The sequence below is a fragment of the Mus caroli genome, unplaced genomic scaffold (genome assembly GCF_978045245.1).
Source record: "Mus caroli unplaced genomic scaffold, Mus_caroli_1 scaffold_4, whole genome shotgun sequence".
Lineage (NCBI taxonomy): Eukaryota > Metazoa > Chordata > Mammalia > Rodentia > Muridae > Mus > Mus caroli.
In genome coordinates this window covers 94,729,351-94,754,031 of record NW_028227259.1, presented here as the reverse complement: position 1 = coordinate 94,754,031, position 24,681 = coordinate 94,729,351, and the positions used below count along the sequence as shown (strand labels likewise).

At 41.0% G+C, this 24,681-nt stretch overlaps 1 protein-coding gene across 1 annotated transcript in view; it reads right to left on the bottom strand.

The window, feature by feature from the left end:
• Window positions 1-206: 206 nt before the first annotated feature.
• Window positions 207-24,681, bottom strand: part of Mthfd2l (methylenetetrahydrofolate dehydrogenase (NADP+ dependent) 2 like) — a 92,964-nt gene continuing 68,489 nt past the window's right edge. Inside the window, exons 7-8 of the mRNA XM_021163363.3 lie at window positions 22,366-22,491; window positions 207-1,409 (exon numbers count right to left, since the gene is read on the bottom strand). Coding sequence (XP_021019022.2) covers window positions 1,297-1,409; window positions 22,366-22,491 — 239 coding nt within the window. The 3' untranslated portion in view covers window positions 207-1,296. The remainder of the gene's footprint in view (window positions 1,410-22,365; window positions 22,492-24,681) is intronic.

The window sequence follows — 24,681 nt, the reverse complement described above, 5'->3', positions numbered from 1 at the left end:
CACATCTGGTCTCTCTCTCTCTCTCTCTCTCTCTCTCTCTCTCTCTCTCTCTCTCTCTCTCTCTCTCTCCCCAAAACACACACACACACACACACACAAATAGGAAAAACAAACAAAAGAAGCAGGTAACAAATACGTGGACCAACATATTTCAAGCTATCTTAATAAAAGAATATAGCTATAATTCTTCTTCAAAATGCTTTTATTTGACAGTTGAGATATTAGTGATAAACAGCTAGTCTATTTCCACACAAGAGGCACACTGATAAAGACGTGCATTGAACAAGGATCATTATTAGTACACAAACAAACTGGGATTTGGAAGTGAAACTGCAGTACAATTACATGGCTCTAGTTGTTAAATAATCTTCAAATAATGGTCACACACATTTCCCAATTTGAAATTGCATTAGAAACCCAGCATCTGTGTTAGGAATCAGATGCTATCCTAGGAAGGAGAAGATGTGTGTGTGTGTGTGTATACAAGAACTAGCTATTCGTTATATCCAAGGGTTCAGTTTTAACGAAATTACTGCCTTATAATTCTATCAGATTTCTGCTCCCATGAATAAATACATCACAGTTACTTAATGACAGATTCACTCGTGCTATATCTGAATTGTATTTGGTTGATGTTTGTGGGGAAATGCTTTAGTTTGACTTTGTCCATTCATTTGTTTGGCGAGTTTGCTAACATCATCAGTGAACTGAACTGAATGGTGTGGGAGTCTAACGCGGGTGGCCTTACATTACACAAAGTAAGCATTCTTAGAGTTTCAAGTGTTGTTGCAGCCTTTGCTACTTGGAATCGCTTCCATTGCTTAAATTTTGGCAAAGAACCTAGAGTATAGACTGTATAGAAAATCATAGTTAAAACTTAAGTGACAGTTTACATGGCACCCATTGAGCTAGCAAAACATTTTTTTTAAACATACAGTATGTAATACTTAGGTTATGTTAAAAATATATTAAATATGAACTCTTCATTTGCTTTAACATTATGAACAAATATCCATAAAATAAAGAGTTGTTACCACAATTGTCATTGGGATTGTTTCGAGTTTTTTTCTTAAGACTCAAATCTCTTAGCAAGAAATCCATAACGTCATGTAAATAATCAGTCCAGAATGATTCCACTCATGAAAAAATAAATACATGTAGAAATAAATAGCTTTGTAGGAAAATAGAGAGGATTTTGCCTGTTGTCAAATAAGTAAGCAGCAGAATTCGTTTCGTGTACTCTCCGCTGGGATCTAACAGGCAATATTCTTCGTTTTGTGTACTCCCCGCTGTGATCTAGCAGGTGATATTCTTTGCAGCTAAAAGTGTGTTCTTAAGAAGCATGGCCACGGTCATGGGTCCCACACCTCCTGGGACTGGAGTGATGAAGCTGGCTTTCTTCTTAACAGCTGAAGAGACAGAACAGTTCATTTAAAATGTATCCAAGAACGTCAATTTCTCAGCACACTGAATAGACTATTTTCTCCATTATACAGATAACATTATCAACCTTCAGTCATTTATAAGATGAAGAAGGCTACAATGAAAAGAGACAGACAGAGACAGACAGACAGACACACACACACACATTATTCTAAGATACCTAAGGTGGAGATGCAAAGGATGTGCTTAAGCTCCTCCAGGCTCACTTGTCCTTAGCTTTATATGAACAAAAGCACTGTGATAACTTGTCATTCTTGTAATAACATGTAGAAAAAAGTAGGCTAATAGAAAGGAAGTTGATTTAACATTACTCACATGACTGTAGGCAGTCATGAACCTTGAAGTAGGAGTTATGTGCCAGGAGTTACAGGAAAGGACATTCCAAGGTTGTCTCCAGGCTAGGCATCAGGGGCTACTGGGCTTTCTCACAGAAATGAGGGAGAGAGAATGGAAGGGAGAGGGAGGGAGAGAAACAGAAACAGAGATCTGTAGAGAGGGAGAGAGGAGGGGGCGGCATTCTGAGAGCTGCTAGGTTTGTCATAGCAACCTTCTATAGCTAGTCTCAGGAAAGTAAGTCCATGAGCCTGCGGGAGGATGGGGCCTGAGGGAGAAAGTGACACCTGGAGGATCTGTGACCTAACAATGCCATTTAACTAATTCAAAAAGAAATGAAGTCAGTCATGCCAGAAAAGCACGATCCAGCCACTCATCCCTCTGCTCTTTGACAGAGGCCCTCACAACTAGGCTGGGGATGTGCCACATTTTCATAAATGCACTCCACCCTGTTATCTTTCATAGAAAATGATGGAAACATCCCAAATGGCTGAAGGGTCAGCCATGAATAGGTGGGATGCTCCTAAAAGAAACATGGTGCACACAACTATAGCATATCAATTTTCCCGCTTTTTTATACTCTGAGCACTCATAGAATAAGTTACACATTACACTTAAGTCACACAGTTGCTCAGAACACAGTATGGGTAATTTTCTTGGGTGTCAGATCTGATAAACCAGTGGTCTGTCTGGGTCTCATGATCTTCTTGAGACTGTTTTGTTTTTTGTGTTTTTAAACTACATTCTCACAATTATATTCATGCTCAGAAAGTAAGAACTGGGCAGAGGGATAGGAATGGGAATAGACTCTTGCATGAAACACCTGCCTGACAGTTTAGCTCAGAATCTTCATTTTGCATAGGTTGCTATGGAAAGTACACATACATACACAAACACGCACACACACACACACACACACACACACATATACACTGTCCTATCTGTTGTTCTTCATAGGAATCTTCATCTGTCTTAGGTTTGGGCTTGTCTGAATGTTAACAAGCTTTTATTAGCCTCAGTAGATCTCTCCACTGTACTCAATACGCAAAAGATTCAGCAATGCTATGTACACAGTTAAGCATCCAAGTACTTTTGTCATTTGTTTTTATGTTCGAGATAAAGTGAACACACTCAGAGATAAGGTTTGTGCACAGTAAGTAATGCAAGGGAGGCAAAAATAAATTTGATTTTAAAACACTCATTAGGTTTCTCTGTCATTTTCCATTTCATTTTCATGCATGTGTCTAAGAAGAAATCAGTTTTGATGTTGTTAGCCAGTGTTAATGTAGTTTATGGTCTACTTATATGAGGAACAGGATATGGAAGTACTTCTTTCAGGAGGAAGATGTCAATGGGTGAGAAAAAGTGCTCAATTGGAAAGTGAGGTAGCACCTATGGTCCCATGACACAGAAGGCTGACATAGGAGAGTGACCTGCACCCAAAGTTCAAAGCCAGCCTGGACAATAGAACAAGACATTTTTTTCTTAAGTAAGTAAATAATATTCTCAATAACAGTTTTGCATAACCATCTCCAGGCTATGATAAGCTTTATGTTTGTGAAGTAGCACAGATGATTAGAGATGAAATTCATCATGAGAGAAGATACAAGTTCAGTTCATGCTCGATCCTGTGAATCGCATCTTCCTGATCATTTCTAGAAGAGGGAAAGTTAATGAGCATTGAATCACCAGAACATCGTCTCTTAGACTGTTTCCCTAAGGCAGGCTTTGCACCTGCTTATAAGGGAGATGCTTTCAAAAACTGTGTGTGTGTGTGTGTGTGTGTGTGTGTGTGTTTGTGTGAGTGTTGAGTGTGTGTATGTGTATATGACTATGTATGAGTGTATATGTATGTATATGTGAGTGTGTGTGTATGACTATGTGTGACTGTGTCTGTATGTATATGTGAGTGTGTGTGTGTGAGTGTGTGTATATTATATGTGTGTGACTAGGTATGTATGTGTGAGTGTGTGTATGTATGTGTGCATTAGTGTCTGTATATGTATATATGTATACATGGACTTCTCTGTGCTTCATTGCAGAGAAACACAGAAGAATCATTAGGCAATGATTCCATTCAGGAATGAGTTCCTGTGACTCTAGAAGAAGGGTAATGTGTGTGTGTGTGTGTGTGGTGTTTAAGAAAAATACCAAAAGTCTTTGCCACATTAGAATAGGCACTAGAGATATCAGTAATTTCATGATTCACAAAAGGACTTGCCAAAAAAGATCAAGCATTAGATTCAATTCCATAAAATCATCAAAATTTTAGAGTTTCTAAAACTGACAGTTAAGGCAAATAAAACACCTGTCAAATTCTATTGTCTGTGTGGTGTGTGCCTTAGAGATGAGACTCAGATGGAAATAGCAATTATGTTTAAAGAAAATTCTTGAAAATAAGAATGTTTTTTATGTCCAATATCTGAGGAACCGCCAGACTGATTTCCAGAGTGGTTGTACAAGCTTGCAATCCCACCAACAATGGAGGAGTGTTCCTCTTTCTCCACATCCTCGACAGCATCTGCTGTCACCCGAATTTTTGATCTTAGCCATTCTGACTGGTGTGAGGTGGAATCTCAGGGTTGTTTTGATTTGCATTTCCCTGATGATTAAGGATGTTGAACATTTTTTCAGGTGCTTCTCTGCCATTCGGTATTCCTCAGGTGAGAATTCTTTGTTCAGTTTTGAGCCCCATTTTTTAATGGGGTTATTTGACTTTCTCGAGTCCACCTTCTTGAGTTCTTTATATATATTGGATATTAGTCCCTTATCTGATTTAGGATAGGGGAAGATCCTTTCCCAATCTGTTGGTGGTTTTTTTGTCTTATTGATGGTGTCTTTTGCCTTGCAGAAGCTTTGCAGTTTCATGAGGTCCCACTTGTCAATTCTCGATCTTACAGCACAACAATACCTCTCCTGGGCATATATCCAGAAGATGTCCCAACTGGTAAAAAGGACACATGCTCCACTATGTTCATAGCAGCCCTATTTATAATAGCCAGAAGCTGGAAAAAACCCAGATGTCCCTCAACAGAGGAATGGATACAGAAATTATGGTACATTTACACAATGGAGTACTACTCAGCTATTAAAAAGAATGAATTTATGAAATTCCGAGCCAAATGGATGGACCTGGAGGGCATCATCTTGAGTGAGGTAACACAATCACAAAAGAACTCACACAATATGTATTCACTGATAAGTGGATATTAGCCCAAAACTTAGGATACCCAAGATATAAGATACAATTTGCTAAACGCATGAAACTCAAGAAGAATGAAGACCAAAGTGTGGACACTGTGCCCCTTCTTAGAATTGGGAACAAAACACCCAGGGAAGGAGTTACAGAGACAAAGTTCGTAGCTGTGATGAAAGGATGGACCATTTAGAGACTGCCGTATCCAGGCATCCTTCCCATAAGTAGCTTCTAAAAGCTGACACCATTGCATACACTAGCAAGATTTTGCTGAAAGGACCCAAATATAGCTGTCTCTTGTGAGACGATGCCGGGCCTAGCAAACACAGGAGTGGATGCTCACAGTCAGCTATTGGATGTATCACAGGGCTCCCAATGGAGAAGCTAGAGAAAATACCCAAGGAGCTAAAGAGATCTGCAACCCTATTGTTGGAACAACATGATGTACTAACCAGAACCCTGGAGCTCTTGTCTCTAGCTGCATATGTATGGAAAGATGGCCTAGTCGGCCATCACTGGAAAGAGAGGCCCATTGGACTTGAAAACTTTATATGCCCCAATATAGGGGAATGCCAGGGCCAAAAGAATGGGAATGGGTGGGTAGGGAAGTGGGGGGCGCTATGGGGGACTTTTGGGATAGCATTGGAAATGTAATTGAGGAAAATATGAAATAAAAATATTAAAAATTAAAAAAAAGAATGTTTTTTAGAAAAAGCAGTCATTATCACAAAATTTTATTTGAATGACCTCTACAAAACTTTAGATGATGCAAAGTAACTTGTGGAGATTTCCTTGAACTTAGGAAAATGAGTTAGACTGGAAGACATTCTGTCTTGTGCACATTACCTACATTGGTTAACATGTCCTACCCTCCTTTTGCATCTGCCGAGCTTTCATTCTTCCTCCTCGATCTCATACAAATGTCACTAGAGTTGGTTAGCTCCTTGGACTAAGTTTACTGTTTACTCATTGGCCCATGACATTCACAGGATAGTTTTTCTAGGTAATGTCCTGAATATATTAGGATATTCCGTCAAAGGAAGTCAAACTCTGGGTTTCCCTTACCCACTCTTCAGATTCTAGTGTAAAGCACTTGGAATCATTGCCTTATGATTTTTCTGTGTTTCTCTGCAATGAAGCACAGAGAAGTCCATGCATGCATATCACAGTCTGAAGCCTGAGATGACTATACTGGAGAAAGAGTGGAGTTTCCCATATGAGCAAGGTGGTGGAAGTTTAAAGCTTGATCGAGATTATGATTCATTGTTTTGGAATTATATGGCAGCTTCATGTTGCTAGGCAAACCCTGATGGGCAGACACTTTTGAAACCTCTACAGTGTCACAGCTGATAATGTCTCATTGGCTAAGGCAAGTCTTATCATCACACTTAAACTTTAAAGTATGGGATAATAATAATAGCAAAGTCATGTTGAGAAAAGGGTGTGCGTGACTACTTTTTGTAGTTGACAATACAATTGTTTGTGTCCCAGCTGCCATTTCTTATCAATTGTCACTAATACTAGAATAAAATAAAAAGTGTTCTTTATGGCAACTGGGATCTATTGTCCTATTCCCATACCTGGTCATTAGTGTCACTACACATGTTACAAACCGTCACAGATAGATTCACAGAAAATGTCCCTCATATAAGACATAGTTGCTAACCCTTAAAACCCACAGTCTTATTATAGAGATACTTATTTTGAAAATTCAATTACTCAAGCAATAATTGAGTGATGGCTGTGGTGTGTGCCGCAGTAAGGTGTTGGGGCCACTGAGTATGTCTGGAGAACCTAACTAAGCCTGAGGTTTGTGGGTAGATGTGGGTGGGCTAGCCTTTCCAGGGAAGAAACATAAAGATGAGCCAACACACTTGGTAAGGGGGCTGTGTTTGCAATCAGAGGGGAAAGGAACTTGGAAAGTGACTTGAATCTTGGAAGTACCACAGGAAGGCTGAGGTCGCTGCTCTGTAGGTAAAAGGGAGCAACAGGAGAGGAGATGCAACAGGCAGGTGTTTTGTAGCACACTAAATATATAATAAAACCTGAAGTCAATGGTTAACTTATTTCTGGAGGGAAGAAGGAAGACCAGCTTCATAATCACTTCCGACATTCTTACTTGAAGAGAACTGTTTTTTCTATCCAAGTAAGGACAATAGGTATGGAGCAAAGGTTACTTCATCTTTAAATGGAGGTGGTGACAGGGGTGATGAAAGACACTAGGTGTTCAGTCAATGCATGCACCTCAGAAAATTGCAAGGGTGACATGTGGTCACAGGGTGTGGAAAGATGACTCACGTGGACACGACTAGAGATGTAAAGGAATGCTAAAATGCTCTTTAACAGCTTAGCACAAAAGAAAAAGGATGTGATGGTTAACCTTCTGGCAGCCGCTGCCATGCCTCGTGAGAGGGTGTCTCTAGCTTGTGCTTTCTGTGTCATTGCTTCCTCGGGAAACTTTATGGTCCTGGTTCCCAGGGCTGGCACTTAAGAATCAAAACTATCACGAGAAATACGTCATCCGGCACATTCGCCAGTTCCACCGCAGGTAGTGAATTTTAAACTCTGTGCCACTGTGCATCTCTCTGTGGTCCTTCAGTATGAGGATGGATGTATCTAAATGGAATTGACTGGGCTAATATTTAGTGAAAACTATGTTTTGTATTCCAGAGAGGAAAAAAAAACGTATTTGTGCTTCTAAACAGTCTGTGTTTAGGTGGAGCAACAGAGACCAAGGCCATGAGGTTTTCTGGTGTTGTTTGTCTTTCTAGTTTGTCTGTTGGTCATCTTTAAAGAATCACTCTGTGGCCCCGGCTGGATTTCTTTCTAACTGTGTAACAGCAAACTTTGAAAAGCAACATCACTTTCAGAGTAGCGACACAGAAAAGGTCCCAGTTCTCTCGTGAGAATGTCAGCCTCCTTGTATACATATATAATTGTCTAAATTAAAATGGTTGGAGGAGTTTCCCGTGCTTCTACATGCAAACTACGTAGGCATGGCCTCTCAGACATACCCACCATAATGAATGGGGAGACAAGCTTTAGGAAAAGAAAGGACAGGAGTAACAACCAGAAAAACCTGAATGGCATAGGGCTGGAGAAATGGTATGACTCAGGAGGTAAAGCAACCCTCCACTTTCTCAGACCGGAGTTATACAGGGATGCTTCAGTGCTTGCTGAGCCAGAGAGCAAAGGGCTCTTTAGCATGTGGCCCATCATTGAACTTTCCATGGCAACAGGATCAGGCGCAACCAAGGTAATGGATCAAACTTAACTGGGTTGCTGCTCCTTTTTTAAAAAAATATATTTTACTGATTTATCAACTGATTTATTTACTGTGTGTCTTCCTCTGTCGCTTTCTCTATGTCTCTCTGTGTGTGTCTGTGTTTGTCTCTTTCTCCTCCATCCCTCTTTATATTAAATCAAATCTTTATATACCTGGCTAGCTATTTCATAGATATGAACACCTAAAACAATGTCAGCTGTGCCGTTAGAAAACATTGAATGGAGCCATATAACTACCCAGTTGCCTAGATAAATCAAAAGTTACTCTCTATGAACTTGCTCAACACAATGAAGCATCTTTGCTGGCTGTGGAAGACGTCAGCTGTCATTGCATTTATATTCTGGTTGACACGTTGTTAAATACTGCTATGACATTTCTATTGACCGTTTGGAAACTGATTGACAATATCTCCCTTTCACAGTGTCTTTTTACAAGCAACAGGACAATCTTGTGCTATTTTTTTTACCATCCTTTCTGGTGCCTTCTCTCACCTTCCCCCTTTCTTTCAGGCACAGGACACTGACTGCCATCAGTGGTACACTGAGAAACTACCCACGATGTTGGAGAGTCCTCCGTATCTCTTGCCAGGTCCTTGATCTCAGCAGTTTGCCGTAATCAACCTAAAATAGGTGTTCAATGTCTTTCTCCTAGGTAACCACATCTTAGGATGCTCAAAACAACTGCAAAAGCAATCTTGTTATAGTATAAGAAACCTTTACAAAGGCAATCCCTTTGTTCCCATGGTTTTCCTTTTGCGCTTCAACCTTAACTCTTTCCTACAAAAATACTGCCATTCCGTGTCAAATACACAATACTAATTGAATGTGTTTAGAGATTCGCTTCATTTCCAAGACTTCATAATAAGTACCTTGCTCTCTGTGAGCAACAGTGAAGGTGGCTGGCCCTGAGATCTCATGGTGACCTCCATGCTTCTGTCTGTTCTTAGAAGTGGCCTGGGTGGGTATTGTGAGCACAGGCTTTCCCAGAGAACTGCTTTTGCAGCCTCTACCAGTTTCTCAACTTACCGAGACAGACTGTAGGTTAAAGTATTACTCTTCCCTTATAGTAAAGCTAGACTATGGAGTGAGATGATAATCACATACCCCAAAAAGCTGACATTTAAGTCAGACTGATCAACCATATTGTCAACTTAAGTGAACGACCCTGAGATAGAGTTGGACATGGGATATAGCTGAAGAACAGTCTATTTCCTTAGAAACTGGGAACATTCTCTTACCACTCCATGTGGTGGAAGGCACATTTAGGACTAAGGCACCAAAAGACTTTTATCTGAAATGAATTTTGACATATCCCAAAACTATAAATTCCAGAGGCTTATTTACTGTTTGCATGGCTATATGCCCCATATATATTCAGAATGCACCTCACATGACACAAACTCAACCAATCAAAAAATGCATCTGAGAATCCAGGCACTCGAGTAAACTCTGGACACAGCATATGTGTATAATCCCTGTGGATCCTTCTTGTTCATCAGACGACTGCCCAGCTGGTCCATCCATATCTAAGCAGTCTGTCTTTGCCTTAAACAATTTCTAGCTATGCATTAACTTTAGATTCAAATGACGGACTTGTGGCTGATGATACCAATATCAAAAGCTTTTTGAAAAGTTTAATTACTTCAGTGTCTTCAGCATGAAAATCTCAAAGCTAAGGATCAATTACCTGCCACCACTCGACTGCTTAATAAACAAACCAACAGGCTAACCTTTAACCAGGGTCAAAGTAAGTAGGCAAACAAACAAACAAAAGTCCTTCATCTTAAAAGACACTCAGGAGGCTTCTTCCATCAACAAGCAAAAATATATAAAGACCTTTATGGACTCTGTTATCTTTTACACAAGCTGTAAAAAAAAAAATTAAAAAAACATAAAAATCAGATAGCCATTCACTGACTTATGAAAATAGAAATTCTGACTAGGACTCTAGGTGTTTCAAATGTAGAAACCAGGCCTTGTCTTTTCCTAGAGCTAATAAGATTCCTACCAAGATAAGTAAACTCACAAACAGGCTCCAGTGAGAAAACAACTCAAAGCTACCCTGTTGCTGTTATTGACTTTAAATTTGCTTTTGACTATTTCTTTATCTAAAGTCATGATTTTATGTAAAATTTCTTATGGACTCAACCAATGCTCATAATTTGGAGTTGAGGACCACATCTCTGCTTTCATCTACAGGGTTTTCTTCTAGATCCCAACAGGACTAGTAAAGTTGTACCTTTAACTGACACCAGAAGACAAGACCTGGTGATGAAATACGAACACTTTCCTAAACTTCAACACATGCAAACTGTATATTACTTGTAATTCTCACCCAAGCTACCAATATTCTTTTCATTGCACCAACACCAGTACCATATTTTGTGGACTTCTTGTCTAGTTATTCAAAGTATTATTAATATTTTCAGTCTACTTTTATGATATTAAAAACAACCCTCTTTCACATGCATTCCTGTAAAACTAAAAGAAAAATTGTCTTTAGAAAACATAAATGCTACTTTGGAAAAATTATTGATGGCATTAAAAACTGGAAGTAAGTTTTATAGGGTGGCAATTGCTGACATCTTAGCACTTATTGGAATCATAACTGCTATTATGGAAAGCATACAAATGGCTCAGTTTACCAATGAGAGAGCTAAAAATGTTTCAAAGATAGAAAGAACTCAAGAAAAATTATACATAGATATTTTTTTCAGACAGGCTGGATGTCCATAATAATATCACTGACTGGCTTGGGCAACAAAATGAAGCTATTAAATCTTGACTACTAATTGCTATTACAATTCACTTGTATTTGTAGCTCTGCTTTGCCTGATAGGGACAATATAAATATCCAAGGGAATTGGTTAAAAACTATCTACATAGAGTATGGTCTCAAAACAACTCTTCTATTGACCTTGGACAGTTACATCAAGATATATATTCATTAGAATAGTCCCGTTTGTCAAAAGCCTGTGACCAACACTTTGCAGATGAATTGTAAGGTATGTTACATCTCAATCCTTTTAATATTTTACATGATCAAACTTCTAAAACCCTGATTAAATTTAATGTTAGCTGCTACCATCCTTTTATTGCCAGAGATGATGGATGGCCCAAGAAAAAGCTGATTTTTCATGTCACCATGTTACTACAAAATGGCAATGGGAGAAGGTCTGTAATTCCTTTCTCAAACACAACTCCTGACCCAAATACAGTAATGTGGTGTGATTCACAAGTATCCACGCATAAGGCCTAGGAGGGCTGTAAAGCCTAGAAGGACTACCCCCAGGGCAAAACAAAGCCACAAGGGCAAAGAAGTATGGAAGAACTCAGAGAAGGGATCAAGAAATCTGTTTGACAAGCTCTGCTTGCAATTTCCATCTCTAGTACTATCTAAACAATATATAAACTCAGTGGGAAAAATAAAAAATGGTTCTTGAAGTGAACCATTGAGTCTTTCTACTATAACCCTCGTTCCAGGTCCTGCTGATGCTCAAGGTTGTGTTGGTTGAGGTGCAAGAACATAAATAGTAAGGTTAAAACTTGGTGTGGGAGAGAAATACAAAATAGACAGGACAAGAAGGTCACACTAGGAAGATGTAGTTTAGTTGGGACCAACTGAATGAAATGCAAGATAGTATAAAAGATGTTGTTGGCTAAGCACGATGAGGAAGCCTGAAAAAGATAAGAATGAGCATGAAGGCATGAGGATTGGGTGCTTTAACAGTCAGTCAGATGAAGAACAAACTAAACTAAAAAAGCACTCAGAGACAGAGAATCAGTGAAGAACATGGTGAAGTTCTGAGGTGTTGAGTTACAGCCTTGTAGATCAGCAGTGCAGTGGGAAGGAGAAGGCGAGCCATGTGCCCAGGTACACATCTTGCTGCCAGCAGTGTGCTCAGCAATTTGCTTGCATGAGTTAATTAGCTCGTGTATGGTGATTATTGCATTTCATCTTTTTGACAACTTTCTAAGATAGGTATTATTATCGCCATTTTTCAATGATAAAATCAAGTCTCAGGGGTAAAGCGATTTACTTAAGATCATAATTGTCTCAAGCAATAGAGCCAGGATTCAAACTCAAGTCAGCCTGACTCTGGAGTGTAGTCATCTATAAAAAGTCAGATGCAATATAAAAAGTGTATGGAGGGGAAGGTAACTCTGAGGTTTCAAATGCAGAGCCTTCACAAAGAAGAGAGACACAATGAAATGTTTGGCACTACGTTTCGCAGTTTCTTAGAGGAAAAGTAAGTGCCTTCCCTGCCCTGTGATGTCTTAGATTTAAATTTTGAGGAACAGATTTCACCAAACTGTTTGCTGTCTCTTGTGTTACTTTCACTTGGAAAATCCCTCCTCCTTCCCATACCTGTTTCCCACACACATATACATCCTGAGTTAGCCCCACCTCTTCTCTTTGCTCACACTCTACACCATCTATACATCCTGGGTCAAATTCTCTGGTCTGGTAAAAAATGTTTCAAGCGGATTATGGAGCTAGAATCTCCATTCACACTCATTCCAGGATCCTTAAAGTCATACAGGATGCTTTCTATTTTTTTTCCACACCTATTCATTTGACCAACCATCCCAACTCCCCTTTTAAGTTATATCTACCATCTAACCACCTCATACTACTTAAAGCCATTACTACCCTTGTCCACACCCAATCATCTCTTACTTGGATAATTATAATAGCCTCTTAACACCTGTACTCTCAACAGTCTAGCCAACGATCCTGTTGAAAACAAGTCAAACACCAAGTCTTTGCTAGCTGTTTCTTAAATAGTAAAACCCAAATGCCTTTCTGCAGCCTTTATGGTCCAATGTGATATAAAACCCCTGCTGCCTCTTCTTCTGAGGTTTCCCATAATGTAATTCCCTTTATTTACTGGGTCCAGTTACAATGGGCCACTTGTAACTCATCAAAACTACCACGCAGAGCAAAATTCGATGGCACACACTAGGTACTGGGGACTTTTCAGTACTAGTTCCATTACTAGGGATATTAAGACAGAAGAGTCATGAACTCAAGGCCAGCATTGGAAACATAGCTTGCTTATGGCCAGCCTGAACACACAAAGTCTCTGTCTCAAAAAAAAAATCACAAAACAAAAATAAAAATAAAACTGTTGCGGAAAATATTTTAAAAGATTGGCAAGTTCCCACACTACACCGGGCACTGACAGGCCATATGGCTGTAGTGGGATGTTCTCATCTCGGCAGACTCTCTGGCCCAGAGCTCCTGAGTTCCCTTGGTAGGTCGTTAACACTCCTGCCCCATGCAATGACCACCCACCTCACAGTTAGATGTCACAATACCCAGTAACCTGGTAAAATCAAAACTTTTAGAGTTTATAATTGTTCAGATTTATATCTCAACAAATTCTCAATTCACAAGATGCCCACACAATAATTTCAGAACCAACTGATAATGATACAAACTGCCCACCTAGATTAGACAAGTTATCAATTATTCTATGCCTATCTGGTATATAGCTACCCATGGCTATTTAAGGCCACATGCAATCTGGATCATCTTCCTCTTGCTCCATCTTTCCTCCTTCTCCCTACCTTTCTCCTCCATCTTTGTCTCTGCAACTCTTTGCTCCACCTCCCTTTTCCCTGTCCAATAACAGGCTTCTTGCTGTACTCATAATGAAATTAATTGGACAGGGAAATCCTGCTACATAAAACTGCCAAATATGGTCTCCTGAAGATCTTCACAATGACCCCTCTAGGTACCTGGAATGATCCTCTCTTACAACAACATGGTGTTTTCTCCCATTTTGCAGAGATGGGCAAGGAATGGCTATTCCAGAGGCCGGGAGCTCGCCCCAGATGAGGTAATCAGCATCTAGAACTGCAGCATTCCCATCTCTTCACTGTGCTGATCAGTTCTAATCAGTCAATCAGTCTCTGCAGACAGAGCTTCTTTTCATGAGTTTGTGTTCATTGTGTGAGTCTGGGTACGTGTGTGTGTGAGTCTGGGTACGTGTGTGTGTGTGTGTGTGTGTGTGTGTGTGTGTGTGTGTGTTTGCCTCTAAGACACAGCTATATACCATGTGGACAGTACCCTCAGAGTCCAGAAAAGAGTGTTGCATACCCCAAAGCTGGAGTTACAGAATGCTGCAAACCATCATGTATGTGCTGTTAATTGAATCCATTTGTCTGGAGGAGCAGCCAGTACTCTTGACTGCTAAGGCAACTCTCCAGCCCCACTTATTTTGTAACATTAAGCACCATTTCATATGCTATAAAACATACTTATTTGCTTATTATTGTGGACAAACTTTGTCTATTTAGATCACAATTGTATCTCACAGGATGGATTCTTAACATATACTCAATAAATAATTAAAAACTGAATGAATCTAAACGGAAGGTTCCCAGGAATGAGTTGGATATGCACCTTCTTAGGTTTCAGATAGATGTCTATTCAGTCAAATAGGGCCACACTTGTAGAAATTATAGATTTCATATTCTGTTACTCCCACACATGTCTATGTTCAGGTATCATGGAAATGACAAGAAAACTTCCAGTTTACTGTCTCAGAGGTGAAAGGGCTTTGTCGCACACTCTCTTCCCCTTACCATGGAAGAGCACACTAATGAGGATGCATAGACCGTATGCTTGCAAAGGTGGGAAACTTTGCAAAGGTGCAAAACTGAGTTCTCCCCATTGGTTTGCTTGACTGCTAACCCCAGAACCCGAGAATATGGCTGGATAGTAATATGGGGGTTGGGGATTTTGCTCAGTGGTAGTGTGCTTGCCTAGCAAGCACAAGGCCCTGGGTTCGTTCCTCAGCTCTGGAAAAAAAAAAGACAATACATGCTGCCTGAGTTCATTACAGTGAGGTCTAATGTAAGGTCTGATGTCATCACTGGTGTACATGGACATTTCCAGAAGGAAGGTATTGTGAAGCTTATAACGAAAAGATGAACACCTACGTGCAAAAGAGAAAAGATACAGTGGGAGCCCTCACATCACCTCCATCTGAGTGTTTTGCCTCTGGAAGCATGTGTGATCCACTGGGGCTACATGGGGCAACTTGGTTGTTGCAGTTTGCTCTGGCAGCATTAATGAAGTACTGCAGACACCAAAATGGACGAAAACAGCATCCCTGAGTGAGGAGCTCTCAATGCCCTGACTGCCACCTTAACTCCAGGCCTCAATGCCCTGACTGCCACCTTAACTCCAGGCCTCAGGAGGAGAGGGCTGTGACTTGAGGTCATGTATTTAGATATACCTTTATTATAATAGTTTATCCTGTACTCAAGCATAATCCTTATGAGAGAGAAAGAGGAAACTGCAAAATTGTTTAAGAAGAAAAGGAAAAGCAAACCACGAATAGTCTTTGAATATATCTGTGCCTTTGAGCTTTAATACAGAAAATACTGCTCACAGTTCACACGTGTAAGCCTCACTCCCCCAAACTATAATATAAGCAGACATAAAACATCTGGAAGGAGCTATATGTGGATATGGTTAAGACATAATACATATAAGTACAAAATTAGCGTCACTGACAGTTTTTATGGTTGATACCATCATTTCTATGCACTGCCCTGTAGCCTTGAAACAACACATTCTGAAAACCCCATCCATTTCAGAAACTGAACCCACCTATTCTGTTTGTGAGAGAGGAAAATAAAATGGTCATTCCTGTTCCATCTCTCTCCCTCGTTACCAGTCCTTCCCTGCATTGTTTCTCTGTTTAGTGTAAACCTGTAGAGAGGTGTGGTCAGGATGGTAAGGGCGGGAGGAGGGAGGGGCAGGCAGTAAGCAGTAGACATTCCAGTTCTTTCCGTTCCATCTCAAACCCTGTGGGATAATGCTTCCTAAAGCTGAAACCAAGCCATTAGAGCCTCAGATGTTTGTAGAAACCTCTGTGTGTTGGGCCTGAGGGAGAGATGAGGCTGGAGAAATAACCAACGGGAGCAGGGTTGAGCTAGCAGCCGGGGACATCATCAGTCCCATGTCCAGCTGAGCAAACCCATTTGGTGAACTGTGTCAATAAACACAGTGTCACTGTGAGTGTGTAGGGCTAGAGGCTCCATGTCAGCTGGAAACTCAGACGGTGCTGCTTGCCGCCCGTACTCTGTCATCTCTCCTTTTAGTATCTTTGGGATATAGACTGCTTTGTCATAAATGTATGGTATAGTCTTCAAAACTTCAACAGAAAACAGATGAAGGATATTATAGAAGAAAGCCAGTAGGATCATTCTAAAACAGCAATGTAGGAAGGAAACCGAGACTTCTCAAATATTTATTGCGTGATTATTGAGAAAAAATTTCTATACATGAAAAGAGTTTTGTCATATAGGTGCTTTTAAATACTGATGTGGGGGTTAGAGAGATGGTTTAGCAGCTCAGATCAGGTAGTGCTCTTATAGAAGATCTTAGTTCAGTTCCCAACACTTATTTTGAGTGACTCACACCAATTGTTTCTCCAGCTTTAGAGGACCCAACATCTCTGGCCTTTTCCGGCCCCTCTGCTTACATGTATATACTCCTCATATAGACACAAACATAATTAAAAACAGTAAAAATTAATTTAAAAATATTAAATACTGCCTTAAGGTAGATGGATGGCAGAGGCATGCTCAGAAAGTTGAGGGAGGATAGTAAATATTGGTCAGAGGCTAAAGGCATCCATGAATTTTCTTGAGTCTTATCATCGAGGATCAATACAAAGGGAAACACCCGTTCAATGTACTGCTAATTTTAAGGTTCTTTCTTACTCTTGGCATTGCAGAAAAGGCCTACTGGGACTCTGGGCTCTTCACAGAGGTTCCAAGAAAGCAATGCCGCTAACACTGGGCAGTCGACATGGACAGTACCACAGTGGATAGGGTGAGATGCTGGAATCAAGCAAGCCGAACAATCATGAGAAGTGCTATTGGATAGGAACCTTCTGGGTGTTTTGTGGTGTGTTCAGATAGCTATGGCAGCAGAGATCCTGCAGAGGTGTCACACTCTTATTGTTGAAGCTGTGTAACGCTGCCTGAGTAACCAGTATAGGGGATTAGATTTACTCAATAGGCTAATTATTTTGTCAAGGTACAGGAAAGCATCTCTCCATAATTGATAAGTATATAGAATTGAAAATGATAGTCAAGCTTAGTTATTAAAATCCATTTAAAACAGCAACATCCAAATTCAAAGTTTTATTACTTTACAAAAGGTCTATGGAGAACAGTCTGGTACTTGCCTTCCTAGGTGGAGAGAGGCATCTCATAGCTGCTTCCATCTTATACCTCAACTAATTCTCCTTCGTTCTACAGTTTTCACTTTGCCCCTTTGATGTCATGATACATACGCCCCTGGGAGTTCCTTTAGTTTAAACAGCACTGTTACCTTGGGGACACTGGAGGACACCCCACCCTTTCCTCACTAGGTTCATTTACATTGAAACATCATTCCCACCAGTGCAACCTACTTTCCATGCATGGCCCGAGTTCCTGCATTAATGAGCCAAACTTCTCTGCTAGGAAAATTTTCTTCTCCATTTGAATCTCCCTACATCTGCTTTGCTCATCTTGGCGGAAGTCATCATGGAAACTTTCACAGATACTTACAAAGCAGTCACGCTCTCCCTGTGGCAATTTGCAGCCAAATGCTACCTGTGAGATCATGGTGTGTCCCATGGTAAAGTCCCTCCCTCTCAATGGGGGAGAGGGAACCATCCCTTATTTCAAGTTCCATCCTGATGAACAACCTGAAGAGCAACATGTCAAAGCCTATTCATCTGGGTGGCTGAGTTGCAACCTTACCAGCAAGGTCTTCTCCACAGAATCCAGCTCATCCTTGGCACTGTGGATCTGTGAACCACCAGTGCGGCAGAGGAAAATAAGAAAAACCTTGTGTGTACATCTTATGATAGGAGCAGGATATTCTGCTCTTTCAACCTACATCCCTCCAAACGTCTCTGTGCTTTTATGTGGTTATTTGGCAGTACTCTGCTGAATGTCCAAGACACTAAACAATAAAACTGAAAGGGAACACTGAGAGACAGTAGTCCCCATTGCCTGTGGGGATTCATTCTGAGACTTCCAAGGGCTGTTTGGAACTGTGGATAGCACTAAGGTAACACAGCTATGAAGTTTCTGTCTTTACACATGTGGCAAAGCTTAGTTTATAACTCAGACACAGAAAATACCAGAATAGGATAATTAGAACACTATAACTATAACCGTTTTGTGAACAAATATCCTCTCTCAAAATATTTTACTCAGCCAGACATGGTGATGTATGCCTTTAATCCCATCACTTGGTAGGCAGAGGCAGGCAACTCTGTAAGTTTAAAGCCAGGCTGGTCCATTTAAGGAATTCCAGACCTGCCAAGGCTACATAGCAAGACAGTATCCTGTAAAAACAAATGAACAAAACTCCAAGCCCACAGTATCTTATTGTATGAAACAAGACGATGATACTGTGGTGTTTTCCTGATTTCCTGACTCTGATTACAGAAGCAGAGTCCTGGGACAGAGGAGATGGCTGTAATCACTGCTAAGCTGGCACACAGAGTGGATGCAGAGCTCTTAGGTGATAGCACTGTATCTAAAGCAACCTTGCCAGTTCTACATGAATATATATATATATATAGTTATCCATTCATCCACTGATGGACAACTAGGTTCAATCAATCCTTTGCTAAAGCAAATGAAGAGGCAAGAAACGTGTGAACACAGGGATCTCTATGGTAGGGTGTGGGCTTCTCTGGCTCACTCTGCCCAGGAGGAACCAGTGGCTTTACACAGGAGTCCTAGTCTAAATTTCTTGAGAAACCTCCAAACTGATTTCCACAATGGCTATATTAATTTGCATACTCAACAATAGTGAATAAGGACTCCTTTCTCTCCGCATCTTCTCCAGCATTTGTTGTCAGATGTGTTGCTGAGGGCCATCCTGAAGGATACTTCAATATATTTTAATATGTGGGGTTTTTTTAATGGCTAAGGATACTGAACACTTTTTAAAAGGTATTGGCCATTTGTATTTCTTTTTTAGAAACTATTTAGTCCACTTGTCTATTTGTTAATCGGTGATTTTATTCTCTTGGTAACTAATTTCTGCAATAGTTTATATATTTTGGATGTTAGTCCTTTGTCTGAAGTACAGCCGGCAAAGGTTTTCCTCCCATCCCAAAGGATGTCTGTTTGCTGTGCTAATTGTTTTCTTTACTGTACAGAAACTTGTTTTCATGGAGCCCCGTCTGTGACACTGGGGTTAGTTCCTGGGCTGGTGCTCTAGATGTCCTTTCATAAGCATCTCAACATGTTCACCCAGCAACACATGTGTAGAGATGCAGACATGTTTATGTAGAGAGTCAGTGTTGTCATACTGGACCTTAAACAACACTGGGGCTCCTAGCAACCAGAGCCCCTGAGGGCAGCTGGATATCCTTCCACAAGGTGCATCTTGTTCACATTCACTGCTCCACCTAGTACATATGATTGCATACATTTGACTGTCTGCCTTTCTTTCCATAATCATTGGGTGTAAACTGCTTAATTTGGATCTGGTCCCTATTACACTCCAGAACCTTACCCATAGGAGGTCTGTGCCCTAGGACACTTGCAAATGTCTGCATTTAAAATTTTGTTAAGCATCATATAAAAGTTGTATAAATGATCAACTAGTGACTAAGTTCCACGTAAAAAAGTTTAAAATATAAATTTTTAGGGGCTGGACAGTTGGCTCCATTGTTAAGAGCCTGGCTATTACTTCAGAGAACCCAGGTTCAATTTCTAGCACCCAGTAGTGACTTACAACTGTCTGTAACTCTAGTTCTCATGGATCAGACTGCTCTGGAACTAGCCTTCTCTCCTGTAAGCATGCATGGGCTGCATTGACATACATGCAAGCAAAACACTCATGCACATAAAGGAAAAAAAAAGAAAATGAAATCCAAATTTTAAAATCTCATTGTTTATTCCTTTAATTTGTAACAATACATCTATAACTCATAAGTACTCCAAAGAGTCCTGCTGCTTTGGTCATGACAACAAGCCCAGACATAGAATATCTAACCAAAGTTCCACTACCAGGCATGAGAAACTTCCCTTTGAATTGTTGGTCAGGGAGGTCTAAGAGCCTCCAAAAGCATATGGGCTATTGCCAGTAGCCTTGGCTGCCTCTTAGAACTAGAAAGTAAGACCTATTGCTTCAGACACCACACACAGGACTTAGAGGAGTCCATCTGGAATGGAAGTGGAAGCCTCCTTGATGAAGGCTGAATCTCATAGTATCCAAAGGTACTATGCAAGATATCAAGAGAGAGAGAGAGAGAGAGGGAGGAAGGGAGGAAGAGGAAGAGGGAGAGGGAGAGGGAGAGGGAGAGGGAGAGGGAGAGGGAGAGGGAGAGGGAGAGGGAGAGGGAGAGGGAGAGGGAGAGGGAGAGGGAGAGGGAGAGGGAGAGGGAGAGGGAGAGGGAGAGGGAGAGGGAGAGGGAGAGGGAGAGGGAGAGGGAGAGGGAGAGGGAGAGGGAGAGGGAGAGGGAGAGGGAGAGGGAGAGGGAGAGGGAGAAGTCCTGGCCACCTGTAAAGCCTAGGAACCACAATGATTATGTCTAGCAATGATGTAACCCCACTAGTGAAGTAGTGGTACTTATATCTTAGGGATAATCAACAACTGTGTGAATTTAGGGTCTATTCACCAGGATAGAGTTGATGCCCGGTACTATACATCTAGTCACCTACATGTGGCTGGGGAGGTCATAGACCCTAGAAAAGAACCTACTTCTGTCAGTTTCCTAAACCAATATAATTTCTAAGTATATTCTACTAACACAGTTGGTACACCTACAACATGTCAACTTAGATAGGTGACATTTCATAAGGCCCCACTCCTCAGTGAAGAGCTACAGGAAATAAATAAGTGCTCAGAGAGGGAGAATCAGTCTTCTACAGGGATCATCTCCCTGATAGGTTATCCAATCCCAAGTGGTCAGCCCTAAACATATATACATTAGAAGCATCACTAAGTGGGTTCAGTAGGTTAAGTATACACATGCATGCACACACACACACACACACACACACATATGTACATGTATTATATATGTGTGCATATATATACATATATATACATACATACATACATATATGATAATAATAATTGTAGAAGAACAGATTATGAACTTGAAAGGGTGCCACGGGAGAAGTTGGAGGGTAAAAGAGAGGGGTGAAAATGATGTAAATCCAGTAGTTGTTTGACATTCATAAAACCAATTTTTAAAAAGTGAATGGCTGAATACAGAGCATAAATGTCTAAGTAGAGTGTAAGCTGACTGTCATAAAAAACACAATAGGGGTGACCAAAGGGTTAAATGGGTAAAGCTGTTTGTTACCAAGGCTGTTGACCCAACACTGATCCCAGGGATCCACATGGTGGAAGAAGTGAACCACTTCCCTCGGGCTGTCCTCCGACACCCATATGCATGAGGTGACACATGAGTGCCTCCCATCTCGATATGAGCACATGTAATAAAAATTAATTCAAAGATAAAACATAGGTCTCCAAGTCTACAATCAGATAGAGTAACTGTTTCATTTCAAAAAAAAATACAAGAAGAAATTTAATCTCACCACCAAATATTGCTAAGCCTGACATCACAGTTCTGGAATCTCAGCTACCTGGGAAGCAGAAGATGAAAGAGCTCAAATTTTAGGCTTGCCTGGGAAATTTCTTTCTGTCTCTGTCTCTGTCTCTCTCTGTTTCTCTCTCTCCTCTTCTCTCTCTCTCTCTCTCTCTCTCTCTCTCTCTCTCTCTCTCTCTCTCTCTCTCTCTCTCTCTCATTAAAAATGAGAGCTCATTGGTTGAGTGCTTGCCTGGCATGTGGAAGCCTTAAGTTCAGTCTCACAGAAGAGACATCGAGAAAAGTAAATGTCAGATCTAGAAGGCTTAAAGCATAGAAGAGAAGAGAAATGAGGAGTGGCAGAGAAAGGAAAGATTACGTATGTGTGGTTGTCTTCCCTCACACGGAAAAGTGATGAATAACAATACTGCCCTTAGCACTATCCTCAGCACAGGGACAGTTTCTGAAAGCACAAAAGTCAGAATCCGGCTTCCCTCTTACTTATCACGAGGTTTGGATTCTTACCTTCAAAGTCTACATCTCCAACTAACTTGGTCTTTCCCGTCACAGGATCTTGTATATAGTTGATGCCCACATCAATTACTGCCGCACCTTCTCTGACCATGTCAGCTGTAATCAACCTGGGAATACCTGTGAACAAAACAGTTGTAAGACACTTAAATAGTTATGTGTTGGTCCATGTTTGAAGAGTATATAAGTAATCCCTTTGCAAATAAGAGACCATTTTCACTCTGAGTATTGATCAGTAGGCAGAAGGACAAAATGACTGAGTGAGCTCCTCCAGCTTTTGAGGAGCAGCTGGCCTGGAGCTGTTCTCCGTCCTCACAGATTGCTTACCTAGCCTCTCCATCTAAATATTGGTTTTGAGCAGCACGCTTGTGTTTAGCACAAAGTCATAGACATGCCATAGGTTCCCACTGTTTCAGAGTAAAGAGAAAGCAACTTGGGAGTTGGAAAGGAGGAAATGAAAGTGGAAAGGAAAACTCATAGCCCTAACTCCTACTCTCCAGTGTGATGTAAGCAGCCTCACCAGCTCCAAACAGAAATGTCAGCTATCCTTGTTTTCTGGCTTCCTTTGATCACCATGTCTACATAAACTCTGAAAGATGCAAGCTATAGTACCTGACCTCATTCTTCTCCATTCTGAATGAAATGAGGGATCTGTAGAGACAATATCCCACCGTCTGTGATCTAGAGCAAGTTTCAAATTTTACCGGAAGCCTGGTGGTACTGGCTAACCCTGATGACACTGCAGGGCTGTTCTGCTTTGCTTTATGAGTGACTCTCGAGCTAGCTCCAAACATTGCACTAACAAAACAATGAACTATCACGCCTTACACTGTGTGTGTGTTGACTGAGTTCAGCTAGGAGGATGCTCAGACTTGACACTTGATGGTTATACAATCAGAGTCAAGTAAATTCTGACTGAAGTCATCTGAAGACATGTGTGAGGGTCTGAGGCTGACAACCAAGCATGCAGAAGACAGAAAGTAGATGTCACCAACCTCTGGAGGTGAGAATCCTGAGACTAGCTTTTCAGTTCTTTTACATTCTCTCAGTGAAGAAGTGACAGAGCCCACTCAGATTCAAGAGCCCCTCCTAGTGGGAAGCTACTTGAAGAACATGTGACATTCTTCACTCTACAATGCTCTTGTGGATGGAGGGCTGATGAGTGATTTACTCACATCCATTGTGTGTCCCTTGCTAGTAGTTCATTAGCATAATAAATTTAATAGAATGGTATTTATTCTATAAAAATCCTATCTATTCCTTGGTTAAAAACCTTCTAGCCTCCAAAGTGTCCATTTGAGCATTCCAAATGGCTTGAATGCTACCTTGTGAAATACAGTTCTTGGCACAGGTTGGATTTTCAAGCCTATAGAATGGTCAGTGCTAATATAGATGCAGCTGCTGCAGAGGCACCAGCATTTGAGATGTATCTTCCCTACTTCCCAAGCTGGGATACAGACTCCATCCTTTATCAGTCCTAAAGTACCCACTCACCAGATTTCTCTCAGTCTCTATAGTCAGTCAGGTATTAATTCCTCTTTACTCTTTGCACAGGAAAATGGGACATACACAGGTTACAGCTTCAGAGGACTTTCTCAAATGAAAGCTATTGGCATTCCTTCTAGGCTCTGTCCCACAGTTACCTGGCAACAGCCAGGTGTGCCTGACTCACTATAAAAGGGGCTGCTTGCCCCCTCTCTTGCTTTCCTTTCTTCTCTTCTCTTCTTGCTCTTGCCTCTTACTCTTTTCCCCCTCTCTCCCCATTCCCCACTCCCCTCTCTCTCCATGTATTCAGGGTCACCTCTACTCCTCCTCTCCCTCCCCTCCTCTCCCTTCCCTCCTCCCTCCTCCTCCTCTTTTTCTTCTTTTTCTTCCTTCTTCTTCTTCTTCTTCTTCTTCTTCTTCTTCTTCTTCTTCTTCTTCTTCTTCTTCTTCTTCTTCTTCTTCTTCGTCGTCTTCTTCTTCTTCTCTCTCTCTCTCTCTCTCTCTCTCTCTCTCTCTCTCTCTCTCCCTCTCTCTCTCTCTCCTCTCTCTCTCCCTCTCTCTCTCTCTCTCTCCCTCTCTCTCTCTCTCCTCTCTCTCTCCCTCTCTCTCTCTCTCTCTCTCTCTCTCTCTCTCTCTCTCTCTCTCTCTCTCTCTCTCTCCCTTTCTCTGTCTCTACTACCCCCTCAACTCCCTGTCCTGTGGCTGGTATCTCAGGGAGAAGGGATGCCTCAGCATGGGCTCATAAGGCACCCCTTCACCCACATCATACTGTATCGCCACCAAACTTATCCCTGCTTTCTCTTCCATTTTATAAAACACAACAAA